At 35.1% G+C, this 14,190-nt stretch overlaps 1 protein-coding gene across 1 annotated transcript in view; it reads right to left on the reverse strand.

The window, feature by feature from the left end:
- AP3B1 (adaptor related protein complex 3 subunit beta 1) overlaps nt 1–14,190 on the reverse strand; it is a 155,012-nt gene that overhangs the window by 61,991 nt on the left and 78,831 nt on the right. Inside the window, exons 15-19 of the mRNA XM_083884158.1 lie at nt 12,693–12,869; nt 7,147–7,333; nt 6,058–6,188; nt 3,773–3,884; nt 2,276–2,432 (exon numbers count right to left, since the gene is read on the reverse strand). Of these exons, the coding sequence (XP_083740284.1) occupies nt 2,276–2,432; nt 3,773–3,884; nt 6,058–6,188; nt 7,147–7,333; nt 12,693–12,869 (764 nt within the window). The remainder of the gene's footprint in view (nt 1–2,275; nt 2,433–3,772; nt 3,885–6,057; nt 6,189–7,146; nt 7,334–12,692; nt 12,870–14,190) is intronic.

Here is a 14,190-nt window from a genome sequence, read left to right on the forward strand (position 1 = left end):
TGTTGGTGTATCATCTTTTTGTACAGTAATACTGCTTAAAAAAATCAATTAATTTAGTTTATTCCTTTGTTAATTCTTAGAAATAAGATCTACAATGTCTACAAATAGCTCAACCCATTAAAGAGTTTATTGACAAGAGCTGCTATATTCCTGTACCTTTGGTCACACTGAATGCCTTACAGCTTGAGTCACAGTGCTCTTCACACACTGAAGTTCTGTTCACCCTACCAATGTTGGATTGTGTGGGTCTGTGTTAACACCTACTGAATATTATCTGCCTTGTTCACATCTAATAATACTTTAAATGCCCATTAGAAGATTACTCTCTTGTCTCAGGGGGCATAGGAAATGAAAATTGTTTTCTAATAGTTATCATGGAACAGAAAAATTGGCATATAGGCATAATATGGCATATAGGAAAAACCCTCTGTTCTTGGATATGCAAAGAACCATTTTGTACTTCCAAATCAGGTGTTTCATACACTACCTGATTCAGCTCCCTTCCCAAGACAATAAATTGGTTATTGAAGTGCTTGAAGGGTAACAAGGTCAACAATAATTAAACAAATCTAGACCACTCAACTATTAAGAGTCCCTCTGGACTCATATTAAATTGTTGCACATTTTTGCTTAGCTTTAGGAGCAGTACAAAAGAATGTACTATGCTGCATCACTGTTTGAGATTGCAGTGTTTTTAGATGAAAAAATACAGGGAAGAAGAAATGAAAATCTAACATGACAGAGATCAAAACAGTCTTCTTGCTCTCTAGAACTTCCTATGACTGAATGGCCTAAATAAAATTTAACAAAAATTATTTAAAATCAATAACATTTAGGCCATCCTACCCATGTAACTGAACCTAAAATTACCTCCCCAAATTTTAGTCAAAAGCATAAAGCAGTAAATTTGAAGCCTGCAAAGCCAAAAATGGAACAGTAGTACACTTAGAAAAGCAAAGTAATGCAACATATCTGATTGTTAAAATCACGGTTAAAAATAGGTACTGAAAATTATGTTTCAATATGCCAACATTTAAAAAATTGTTTGAGGTCAATGACTTAAACAAAAATTCACTACCATATACTATTTAAAGTTTCTTCATGACAACAGAATTATCTGTACTTCATTCACTACCATTCAACAGTAGCTGTGGTTCCATTAACAAATAAGTTGTTGTGAACCCATTATATAAATGAAGTTGTTTTTCAATAATTTATCTTTAGCTTAGCTTTAAAACTAGATTTGAAGATTAAAAATGGTACTTTACTGCACATCAGCCAGTTTTGATGGGTAATAATTGTTTATCTTACTGCTTAAAATTTCAGATGTTATTCTAATGAAAAGAATTTACTGGTAACTAGCTTTTTAACTTTGTGATGATGAAAAGCTTGTATTAATTTAACCTACAGATTTCATTTGTTCTGAACAGGAAAAACAATATAAATCACTTTTAAAATCATTAAATCCTGACTTAAATTAATAAAGTCATAATTAGGGCATTATGCTGTGTTTGTTATGGAAGTGGCAAGGCGAGCTGCTTTAATTACTGTCTGTAATAAAAGGAGCAGAGTGTGTGCTGCGCCCCAATCAGCGCTGTCAGCCACGACTGAGCTGAGCTGCAAACTCATCAAGTGAGCTGGCAGCAGACTACAAAGTAAAGGGCGATTGTGTCTGCAGAGGCCCCTTGCTGACAGCAGTGCAAGAAACAGATTCATACAATCCAAGGTATTAGCCCCAATTACTCAAAATTTTAATGATACTTTAAATACATGATAATGCTGTTGATAATAGGCAATCTTAAAAGCGCTAACACTTAAATATCTTATGACCGTTTCCCTTCACAGCCCTTGCCTCTAATATTTGGATCATAATCTTTTTAATATAACATTATTTAGAAAAATCAATTGTCTTAGTTACATAATGGCAAAGTGTTGAAGGACTTAATTTTAGCTCTCAGCAAAATTGCGGCAAAAGGTAATTAAGTGTTTCACACAACTATTTGATCACTTATTCAGCCTCCCAAGGTTACATCAATTTTCAACAAGCCACCCAAGATTTTACTGAAGTCAGAAATTAATTCCAAACATAAGAGTAGTCTGATTAATGAAAATATGAACTAGGTTCAAACACTGACTATTACTAGTATACACTGACATCACTTCTTAGCCAATATATGCCCAAAATAGCCTAATTAAAGCCTTGGCAGACAGCTAACAGAAGAGTGCTTTATAAGTTAGTATTGCAAAAAATTAAAACCAGATAAACATATCCTACCTTTCATTGACAGCTCTACATGTTTTCTTAGCAGCACTTTCTTTGCTGTCTGATTCACTGTCAGTTGATTCTTCACTGGGAGAGGAACTCCCACTACTCTCATCAGTGCTGCCTTCCTCCTTATCTTCTTTCTCACTTTCACTGTCAGACTCACTCCCTGAAATGAAAACAACCATTACAATTTTGATCTAAGTATCTTAAATAATTAGTATTTTAGAAATTCAATTTTGTTTTAAATTAAACAATGGTTTAGTATTTTAAGATCCAGTTGCAAGCTTTATTTAGCCTGTATTATTTACCCTGTGCCAAAAGCAGGCAAGGGAATTACTTTCCCCTTGTATCTACAAAATTTTGTTAGCTAAAAACCTGTCCTCTTCAGCTTACAGTATTATACTTTTTCAAATTAGAAATTTCAATAATAAATTAATCACATGTGGATTCTTCAAAGTTACATAACCCTATTAGGAGCTGGAGATGACCTCAAATTTTCTAGTCTTTACATTCATTTAACTGCAAAATTATCTTCTCAAACAGTTGCTTAATTAGATAATCTGTTCTTAAATACCCATAGTGACTATGATTGAATCACTAATTTAAACAAATAATTAATCCTCTAATTAATCATATAGTTACCAAATATTCAAATACCTGAAGTGAGTATATGCTTCTATTATTTCAGAAATCACTAATTTCAGTGATACAATTCTTAAACATTTTGCAGAATTCCTCAGTTTAGGAACTGGAAGGATGCAGCTCAATGATTGTATTTTAAGATGTCCGTCTTCCATTCAACTAGATGATGATAATTCTTTCAAGTCTCTAATGCTAAACATTTTCTGTGCCTACGGTCTGGACCTGGGAGAATTATGTTTACTACATCTGAAATATACTAACATCTTCTGAAATGGCTGTCTTGGGGTACTGCCTGACAATAAACGGGAGAACAGTTAAAAAAACCCCTCTGCTTACTGAACTTGATTGGCAGCTATTACCCTCTTCATCAGTATCCCATTATAATAAACAGAAAACATTATGCAGAACTTCAGAGAAATATTGTAACACAATTTGCTGAATAAATATCATGAAAGACTACACAATTAAACAAATCTGGCCATTTATCAGCAGAGCAGCACATGCTATCAAAATAATTCTTCACCAAATTCCAAAAAACAATTAAGACTTAAGGTTCCTGACAACCAAGCATCTGGGCACTTCTCCTGCAAACAGCTATGTGCTTTCAGTTTTAACTGGAGTTACAAACTCTCCTTACTCATACTAGACTCCAAGGAGGACAAAAATAGCATGCCAGCTTTTTTTACCTAGGAAACAAATTAAAGGCTAACTCATTTAATATAGTGAATGTAAAATTTTCCCCCCAATTTATTGAGTTTATAAAGAGCTTTGCTTGCAATTGTTTTTTTCTTTCTATGTACCAGACAGTTCTGAAGACTCAGTGTGCCAGGCAGTGAAAATACAAGTTGCTTTCCAAATATTTACCTGATGAACTGCTACTGGCAGAATCATCTTCCTCTTCTTCTGATTCGGAGTAGAACTTTTCAGTAGGTTTCTCCTTCTTTGGCTTGCCTAGAATTCCAGTCCATTCCTTTGCCTGTAAATAAATTTCAATTTAAGTTTACTTTTGCAACTGGCAACACAAAAATATACACACAACACATTGAATAAAAACATTCAGAGTAGTGGTATTAAGTTGTTGCTAAATAAATCATCTAAGCGAGTCAAGAGAAGCTATTAAACTTCTCTTACTTTACACAATTAGGAGAACTAGAAGTTTGGTACATACCTATGAAAGGTGAGAGATGTCTATTAGGTAGTCCAGAAAAAGATTTAGTAAGGTAGATTAAAAGCATCAGTAATAACAAATAAATATCTTTGCCAAAAGAACCTGAAGTCTGAGAGTTTTATTTCTAGATCCAGCTGACTTTGACTAGAATGAAGGTTACATAGGGCTAGTCACCACCTTTATCATCCCAAGACTTAAGCAGAAAACAGATGTGGACACTCCAGGTAGCCACAGACAAATTATATTTCACTTCCACTACAATTCTCCAAATAAAAGTAATTTTTTACCACCAAGAGAATGCCAAAATGAGGCAGTATTTTCCCCAGACTTTTCTTCTTTCCATATACCTCTATGCTACTAGAGAAGCAGTGTTAAAATTCAGGACAGGAGCAAAAAACAAACTGGCAGACAACTCTATCCACAATGTGATACAGGTCTGCCTCATTGACTGATCTCACCTGGAATAAGACTTAAGTTTTGAAACAGCCTCTAACAATGACCTGCAAGGCTAAACAACTCTAGAGACAAACTGGCTATCTCTTAAACACCAAAAGCTGCTAAGGCTTGAAAAGCCAGTATTCTTTTGGATATAAATGACAATTTGCATGTGGATTGCAGCTTAATTCAGCTTTACTCACATACGCCATGTAGACACACACAGTATTAGGGAAACCACAAAATTAGTGAAAGTGAGATACCCTCCAAAGAAAATACTTGCAAAACAACCTCAGCATGGCTGAAGGATTTTCCTGTTTGCTTTGAGGTTTAAATAGTTGGAGGTGGATTTTTTTTTTGGTCTTTCATCTTCTGAAGATGATACCTCTTTTTTATCTTACGGATGAAAGAACCTTCACACTTTCTTTCATGCCAATCCTATCATTTATAATCCTCTGTTTGAGCTGATTATCTAAAATTCTTCCCATAAAAACTTTCAGAAGTTTATACACAAATATCACTTTTCCTGAAATGTATATAAAAAGATAGACACATTACAGTACTAAGGAAAAATGCTTGTTCTACCAGATTGCTGTCCACTGGCTTCTGTAAGTTTTTGAATTTTCTTGCTCTTTCTGTGTGTAACACCTCATAAGCAAGTTAATTCATCTATGATTTACTGAGGACATTGGCTCATTACCAGGACTGCATGCTTTTCTGTCTGTATCTGTTACAATACCATGCCTCCAGGAGCACCACTGGCACACTATACACCAACATTTACGTTTCAGCTACTGTTCAACAGCTTTCACTGGCATTCCAGTAGGGCTCTGGTACCTGACACATAAATCACAACTCTCGTACTAGAACACAACTATGCCTAAGAGTTTACACTACAGTAATAAAAAGCTATTGCTAGGTGATGAGCCCAATGTGTCAACACTTGACTAGTGCACTAATAGATGACATTTTTCTATCATAAAATTTCCTAATCCTCTCCAGATTATCTGAAATGTAAACCCTTATCTCTTCCCAACTTGACACTTCAAAACATACATAATCTGATTCCCTGCAGCTGCTTTTTGTTGTTTGCATTACCTTTTCCCTTTATTATTTTTTTTTCCTGTTTAGCCTTGGATTTTTCACAAAAATTAATTTCTGACTTTGGTAGCCCAGCTACACCCAGTTAACATACTGAATTTCTCTTCATTTCTGACTTTGATAGCCCAGCTAACATACTGCAGCAGAGCAGAGATAAAAGATATGAAATCAGAAGTGAGATGGAGGTGAAGAAAGCCTGTTTACTCCACAAATGAAGCAGAAGTGGCCTACAGTTTATACCCTTCTGCCATTGAAAACAACTAGCATTAAGCAAGTTTCCAGATGCTCGATTTCTAAGATAAAATAATCAACAGGGAGACATTCCCATTGCATCAATGGCTTTCCACGCAGCCCACAGGCAGTATTTAAATACTTGTGGTTTGGGGCTAATGCTCTGTGTTGAGCAGTGCCTCCAGCAGAGTTACTCTGAGTGCTGCAGACGTACCGACTCGGCCACTTCGACATTTCGGACAGAGGGGTCAGGAGCCACCTCCGGCCACTCGGACAGCTCCAGGTATCCAGTGGCTCGGATATTCAGAGTGTGAGACAAGGTGCCAAGCTGGAAATGATCACGATCTATTAAAAAAAAAAAAAAAAAAGGCAGGGTGTTGGGGGGAGGGAAAAAAATACACAAACACTGTGAGCTCTACCACAAGGAGCAATCTTAATCAGGGCTAAAGGTAATTGCCATTGTATTACCTCAAATGTCATGGAATAAATATAAACTAGGAAGCTCTTCATAGGTCAAAAAACTGATTTCAGTCCATAGATTACAATAATCTCCCCCATAATGGTCAATAAAAAAGCTAATCAGTCAGTGTGTTTAGAGGTGTTGCTCTGAAATGTAGCTTCTCTAAAAATTACTTTACTGTGAATATTAAGAATGACAGCACAGTTAAACAATCCATATACATGTCTTGGCACAAACACATCCAGAATTTTAATAGTTTTTCTTCAAAATGGAGCTCCTTTTAAAGCTTCAAAACTAGACCTAAGTAAGTATGAAAATTAAAATGCAAATTGTCACAATAACAGAGCATTTTTAATTTAGATAGCCTGATAACCTTTTAATTTGAGAAGACAGACAATGGATCTTACTTGTAAAACAACAGGCAAAATGCAGAGGAAAAATTATGATTTTGGAGACAAAATATCTACAGAGATTCAATTTATTTCAGATTCATATAACATTTGCAATACTCACATTAACAATCTTCTAATAAAGTCCAGATAAAATCCTAGAGCTATTTTCCTAAATTGAAGAACAATTTTCCTCAAAAGACATACCTTCTGTTATTTAAATAAAATTTAAAATCCACATGAATAGAAATGGATCAATTTGCCAAGGTTTATCATTAGAGAAATGCACTGTGCACCTTGCTTGCTGAAAAGCAAGTAAGCAGACCGAGCATCCTTGCATATTAATCTTTTCTGTTTGCTAAGTGACACAATTTGTGAGAGTATTTTGAAACAGAATAAGCTGCCACATTCCTTTACACAATGAACATTTACCAAATGATTTTGGCAGTTATACCTTTAAAAGGAGACTCAAGCAACGGGGCAGGTTTCTGTGCCAGAAATATTTTTTTGGCATATTTGCTTAAAGCTCCACTCTTCTCATTCGGAACAATAAGCTGCCTAATAAATCTTGTACGGTCTCTGATGTCGTAGCTTTGATCATACTTGCCGAGATTTAATACATACTGGGTAAGCAATTTTGTCTGTGGAAAAAAACAGGACAAGAACAGAATACAAGTTATTTATGATTATTGATAACTCTGGATAAACATATTTAAAGAGGTAATAAAAATGAATGGTTATGTCAAACAAATGTTGCTCCACAGGGAATATGCATTTCTAAAGCTGCAAATGGAATTCTGCAGCCAAAGCACATGTCCTCTTCTGTATTGGGGAGGTGAATGCTGAGTACTGAGAAGCAGCCATGTGCTAGATTATTAAACTGCTGAAGTGGAAAGAAAGGCATCATTAAAAAAATAATCATATATGGCAAACCCGCTGAAGGGTCTACGTGAGGATAATGAATGTGGAAATACAACTAAAAACATGGCACTCAAAACTTAATCGGAAAAATATGCAGGACATCAAAACATCAGAGGGTATTAGGGGGCTGGCAAACTGCTTCTGCTGAGGTGTGTTTTATGAAGAGATACTGTCCCTGGCATAAGCAGTGTCTGCACTCTGACTGCACTCAGTTACTTTATCCTGAATTATGACCCATTAAAGCAGACACATGAATCACTGAACTGGATTACTGCAAATTATTTGCAGTGCATTTAGCTGTTACTTTTTCATAAAAGCAAGCTGCTGATGCCCTCTAAAAACCAGGATAAAAGACTTCTTCCATTTTTTTCTTGAAGCTTAAAGCCTTCAGTAATATCGGTCATTTATTTATTTATGTAAGAGAGCAACTTATACTATCACAGGTTTTTACAGCATAATAACAGCTTCCTAAGTTGATGTTTGAGAATATTAACACGTCTTAAATAATTTTAATCATTCAGATAATTTTTTAAGCTAAGAAAATAATGTAAGAAAGGAAGGAGACATAGAAAATAGAAATAATGTAGTGTGTAACTAGAACAACAGGGCTGAATAGACTAGAATCCACTAGATATATTTGAACCATCCACGCCACTTCCTCTATATACAACCAAATAGGAAAAAGCAGAAATTATATACCATCCTAAGGAAGTAAATTTTGGTACTTCAACTCAGAATGGATGCATAACATGGGGTTAAAAATGTATCATCGTGAGAGATTTATCTGCTTTATACAAAGAAACAACATTCCATATATGTATTCTTTATCATGCTATTGCTATGACAATAACACAGTTTCAATCATGTGAGCAGAAAAATTATGTCCAAAAAAAAAATCGGTCAATTTTTGTATACACCATTTGCTAAAAAAAAGGTCAGATTAATAATTTCCAACTTGAGGATGCAAGTCGAAGTTTTTTTCTGGAGATATAAAAAAATGCTTTTTCAGAATACTGATTAACTCCTGTAAGGGAGACACACAGTAAACAGAAAATGGTTCTAATTTAAACCCCATCAGTGCAACATATGCAAGCATTTAAAAATAAACTATAGTACCAAAGATTGGAATAAATAAGTCATTATATATCAGAATAATATAACAGCATAGTTTAAAAAAAAATGTCAACGAAACATTTTTTGTTTCTTTTCTCTCTCTAATACCCAAGAATGGCTCTGTGAAAAGATACTTTTTTCCTTGAGGTGCTGGGAAAGGCAAAACTTTCCCATATGTATTTCACAGTTTATTGGCAGCTAATTCTGTATGAGGGTATAAAATTTTAAACAACTGCATCAGACTGAGCCTACATAATCTGCACTCATGCAGGACTTACACTGTTCAATCTAAATGGAATTGGAAGGGAGGGTTCCCAGGTAGCATGAATTAAACTAAATGAGGGATACCTCCTGCAGCCTTTGCCATCACTTCTCCCCTTGCAAAAAAAGACAAGACTTTTTGCTGTCATGGCAGGAAGCTCAGGAGAATGGATCATAAAACACAATGATCTTAACTTGTGAATTGCTATAGGGATGGGAAAAGTTGAAGGCCTCGTCACAGTGGACATTTTTTCAGTGAGTGTTGATGGAATTACATAAAGACAAATTAGACAGCTAAAGAGTTGATCTTGAAAGACTGCATTTCCTTTAATGGGACCATTTTTTCCATGATCCTCTCCCTTCTCCTCCTCCTTGTTCTGTCTCCTAAAAAATCATTTTTATATTGTTCAATACAGATAAACACACATCAAACTTATATGCAAGAATGTTCTGTGTTTGCAAGAAATCTCTTTGCAATTATCATATACACTACAGTTTTCATGGAAACAGGGGGGAAACAACTTTTTTTTTCGTATGGTAAAGCAATTAAACAAGCAGAAGACCTTTCCTACATGGAGGTAGCTAATAGAAACAATTATTTTTAATTAAAAATAAAAAAATAAACTAATGAATGGATATGAGTTTTTCCAGCAAAGGAGTTTTCAAAAGAAGCTGAAAATCATTTCAGCCAGCACACTGATTTGGTGAAACATGATAGATTCTGCATACCATGACTGCTTCCTAGAATAGTGACAAAGTATTCTGACCTGTGATTTAATAAATGTACTATCATATATCATTATTTCCTGATATCTGGACATGCACATTATGTAGGCATAATATAATTTCTTTTTCCCCATACTGCTGAACCCATTATTATTTTCCCGTACAGTTTGTTTTGGCTAGGAGGGTTTGGTTTAGGTATTTCTAGAATTCAATCATTCTCCAGCAACATTTCTGGAATTTTCTAGTGACAGTTCTATTTAAGAATTTAATGTCTATCTTACATTAGCAGCAATTAATTTTTTGGTACATCCACACTTGAAAATTTTACAATACAGGTTTTACCATTAGATGAGGCTCTACAATGAGAGAGAAACAGTCATCTATCCACTCCTAGATATCATTAGCTTTCAGTAACTTGATTCTTTAGACACACAAGATAAGGCTATTGTGCTAAACCATGACTGACATATCTATTTACACCCTACAAGTACTTGGGACTTTTTCTGGTGGGAGTCCTACTATATTAGACAACAGAAACCCATCAAAATCTCTTTATTCTTTCTGCTATATGCAAGAAACATCTTAGGCAACTATGACATATTTCTCTTATATGACCTCCATTTAGACAACTATCTAGCACACTCGAGATTTTATGACCTTAAGTGTTGGAAAAAACAAAGCAAGTTTACCAAATAATACAGACAACCAGAGAGAAGCCTGCTTTTATTACATACCTATCCAGATATAACTGAACCTGAGACTTCCTTAAATTATGAACAGCCTTTGAAAGCTCATGAGGTGATAAAGTATACTTTAAATTTTTATAAGAAATCCTGAATGTTAAAAATCATTCCTGTGAATGTGCTTCACTAAGTGGTTCACCATATACTTAAGGAAACTACAAGCAAATAAAATAATATATTTAGACAAAGGGAATAAATCAACCAAGTCATATTTCCTCCAGAACTTTGTGCTTTTCTCCAAACATGATTAACAGATGAGTTCAACCTGCCTTTCCCTCACCTGGTGAAAGAGCTCTTCTCATTTATTCGGTCAGCACTGAGTGTCTCTTTGCCATTCTACCACCACTTTTCAATAAAGTAAAATTTTATCTTTGAGGTTTTCACAACTCCATTAACTTTGGATGAAACTAATGAATTATTCATAAAATTAGTATATCATAGGAAATTATATGGAGACAGAAAACATGGGATTGAGGAGAGGTGGACAGACTGACAACTGGGAAATCAAGTCTACAGGATTTGACATCAAATTTTAAAAATTCAACTGAAAAACGGCTGGACTTTTTAGGAACTCAAGTAATTCCAGGAAGTAATTTTAATACTCAGTGAGTAAAGAAGAGTTACTCCTGGAAATTATAATGCAGGAAGAGTGTAGTCAGCGTCTAATAGGAAACTCATGGTATTCTAGTTTGAAATCAAGTTTGAATCAAGCCAAGTCACCAAACTTACACTGTTAGAATTTTTATGTGAATACCTTGACCACTTGAGATAATAGCTTATTTTTCCACAACTTAAAACTACAAGAGGAAAACACCCTTTGATGACATTCATTATTTAGTAGGCATCTCAGGAGACAGTTTCTTCTGCTTTATCATCATTACTGTGCTTGAATAAAGGGTTATGCAGCACTTACCATGAGGATTTAAAATGTATTAAGATGTGAAATAGCAAAAAACATCCTCTCCTTGTATGCATGGATTTTTTACCAAATATGGTGTGGAAGAATTTCCATGCAAAATTACAAAAATTATATGGAAAATTAGTGAGGGCTAAAAAAATTAGTATGGGCTAAAAGAAGATGGTTTACATAGTCAAATCAAATCTTTCCTTATCTCAGTCAGCATTTTCTTTAAGATGACCACTGCCAGAGAGAAGTCACCTTTTATTACTGCCCCATTTAGACTGTATAAGAAAAGCACTCACTCCTATCTGAATGCATGGCAAGACAGTTATTCTCCCACGTGTCCTACAAAAAAAAGTCTGAGACTGATCACGTCTGTAGTTACATGTAATTATCAAGGAACAGGAAGACATCACAGTTGCAGAGGTGTAAGATCCTGTGCTGTGCAAACTGTTGAGGTCAAGCAGCCCAGGAAAGTATATATATATCAGACAACGTATTTCTTCTACATTTGGAAAAAACCCTTTGATTTTACAATCTTTTACAGCAATAACTGAAATTACAGTGAAAAATTAGTGTCAAAATGCTATATTCCACAGTCAGTCAGTCATGGGGTTCCCACTGCTGTCACTTAGAAGAGTGAGGCACCTGGCACCCCTCATAGCTATTGTTTTCAGCTGCTTAGAGATCTAAGTTCACCTCTTTATGTTATCTGACATTTTTAGATTCTTTTTACTACTAGAGATAATTAGAACACACACATCACCAAGGTAAAAGGAAATAGGGAAAACTAAATCCAACTAACCAACCAACCAAGTAAAACCAAAACAGGGAAAGCAGTTACTATCTTTAAAACAAGCGCTGATGGAAAGACAAAATCAGGCCTATTACTAGCATCTCCTTTCAGATATCCTGAACAAAAAAGTGAGCATCTTCTTGTTAAGATTATTATGCTTCAATATTTTCTTGAAAGTTCTGGTTTTGGTTTGAGAAAATGTTAAACCATATCAGCGAAATCTCCTACCTGGTATTACTAACACAATTTACAGACCATCTCTTACTTATGTGAAGCAAAAATTTCACAATTTCCCAAAGACAGACACAAAAAAGAGTTTGTCTCATCAGTACACTCACATTCATGATCCAGCACACACTTAAAAACTGATGACTAGATATTGTCTGTTACATTTCTTGAAAACATATATTCAGCTTTTCTTCATAGAATAATATGGACTAGGTTTGGTTACTTATATAGAAGAAATCATTACTAATCCATACAGACTGTACAAAACCTGCCATGAAACTATATGCACACAACACTAACTTTAGGCTTACCTGCTTTGAATTTGTTAAATAGAGTTTTGCCCCCAGATTTAAGATCTGCAGCTTCACAAGGTCGTCCTCACTGGTGAAGCTCTTGGCTGTCTTTCTCAGAACATCCGGCGCGATCTTTGGAACCCGCTCGCAGTACTCACCAATGAGCCAGAGAATGCTGGCTCTGGCTACTGGAACCTGGGAAAACATTGAGCACTCCAGGTTAAAACAGCCACAAAGACTACTTGCATACCTGTTATGTGTCTGTGTTCAATAACGACTTAAAATATTATATAAAGGCAATTGCAATGCAAGAAATGCAGCCTGAAATTAAATACGACCACTGTGGTTGACTGAATGTTCATACAAATGTAAGGTACTGATTCTGACCCAAAACCCATGCACTACAGGTTGATGATACAGAGGCACACAGAAGTGACAAGCTGATGAGACTTGGGAACACAGTCCAAGCCTTCAAGATGTGGTTGTGAATTCCTGCCACCAGGTTATGGTAAACACCATGTTGAAACCAAACAGAGCTTTTTTTTTTTTTTTTTTTTTTTTTTTTTACCATATTCATACAGATTTCCTTAAGACTATTTCTAGCTTTCCTTCATTTTTATTCATAATTTTATGACAATAAGATTCATATTTTTGAAAATGTCCAAGATCAATTGAACTTAGAATACTGGTGAGACAGAAGTTCAAAATTGCAATTCACGGTTTCTGAATGGGATCTACCGTCTTAACTGAAACACTTTGAACAAAAAGTTCACACAGGTCTTACCATTTTGGAGCTACTCAACAGTATCACTGAAATAACTGGTAGTAGCAGCTTTTAGATGAACTCCCAGTCTGTGATGACGAGTTCAGAAGCATTGCCAAAGATAGAGAGGGAAGGCAAAATGAAAAAGCACAGAAGGAAACAGAAGCTCATGCTCCAAACATGCAGTTTAGCTAGAAGCAGTTAAGATTTAAATGAAATAATATGCACATACTCTTGTAAAAGGTGAGCTAGCCTACATTACCTGGTGGTCAAGTTAAAAATTGCATCTGTGTAAGACACATCCCTGAAAACACTTTTCTCCTTCCTTGAGCAGAAGGAAGAAAGAATGCAGTAAGAAAGTTCAGAAGCATGTCTTGTATAGTGTCTACAGACAGTGGTGCTCTAACATTCTGAACAGGTTCTTGTTCCACAAATGTTGAAATGTTAGGGGAAAAGCATAACTGTTCTAGTCAAAAAACTGACCATAATTTAGAAAAAGGAAAAGTTTCCACTGCAATTTCAGATAATTTTATTGCTTTTTCTGAAAGGATCAAAACCACTCATACTACCATAGTCCTTACACTACACAGTGATCCTTATTAATAAGCTTACACTAATGGCAGGGTGAGTTTTGCCTTAGGTGAGGTTCACAGGATATACATACAGAAATGCAGCACTGTGGTTCTCAAAGCAATAATTTTTAGTAACTTTTATATATGGTTTAATTACTTTTCTATCATGTCCATTATTAAT

Source organism: Zosterops lateralis (assembly GCF_965231275.1).
Source record: "Zosterops lateralis genome assembly, chromosome: Z".
NCBI classification, from domain to species: Eukaryota; Metazoa; Chordata; class Aves; order Passeriformes; family Zosteropidae; genus Zosterops; species Zosterops lateralis.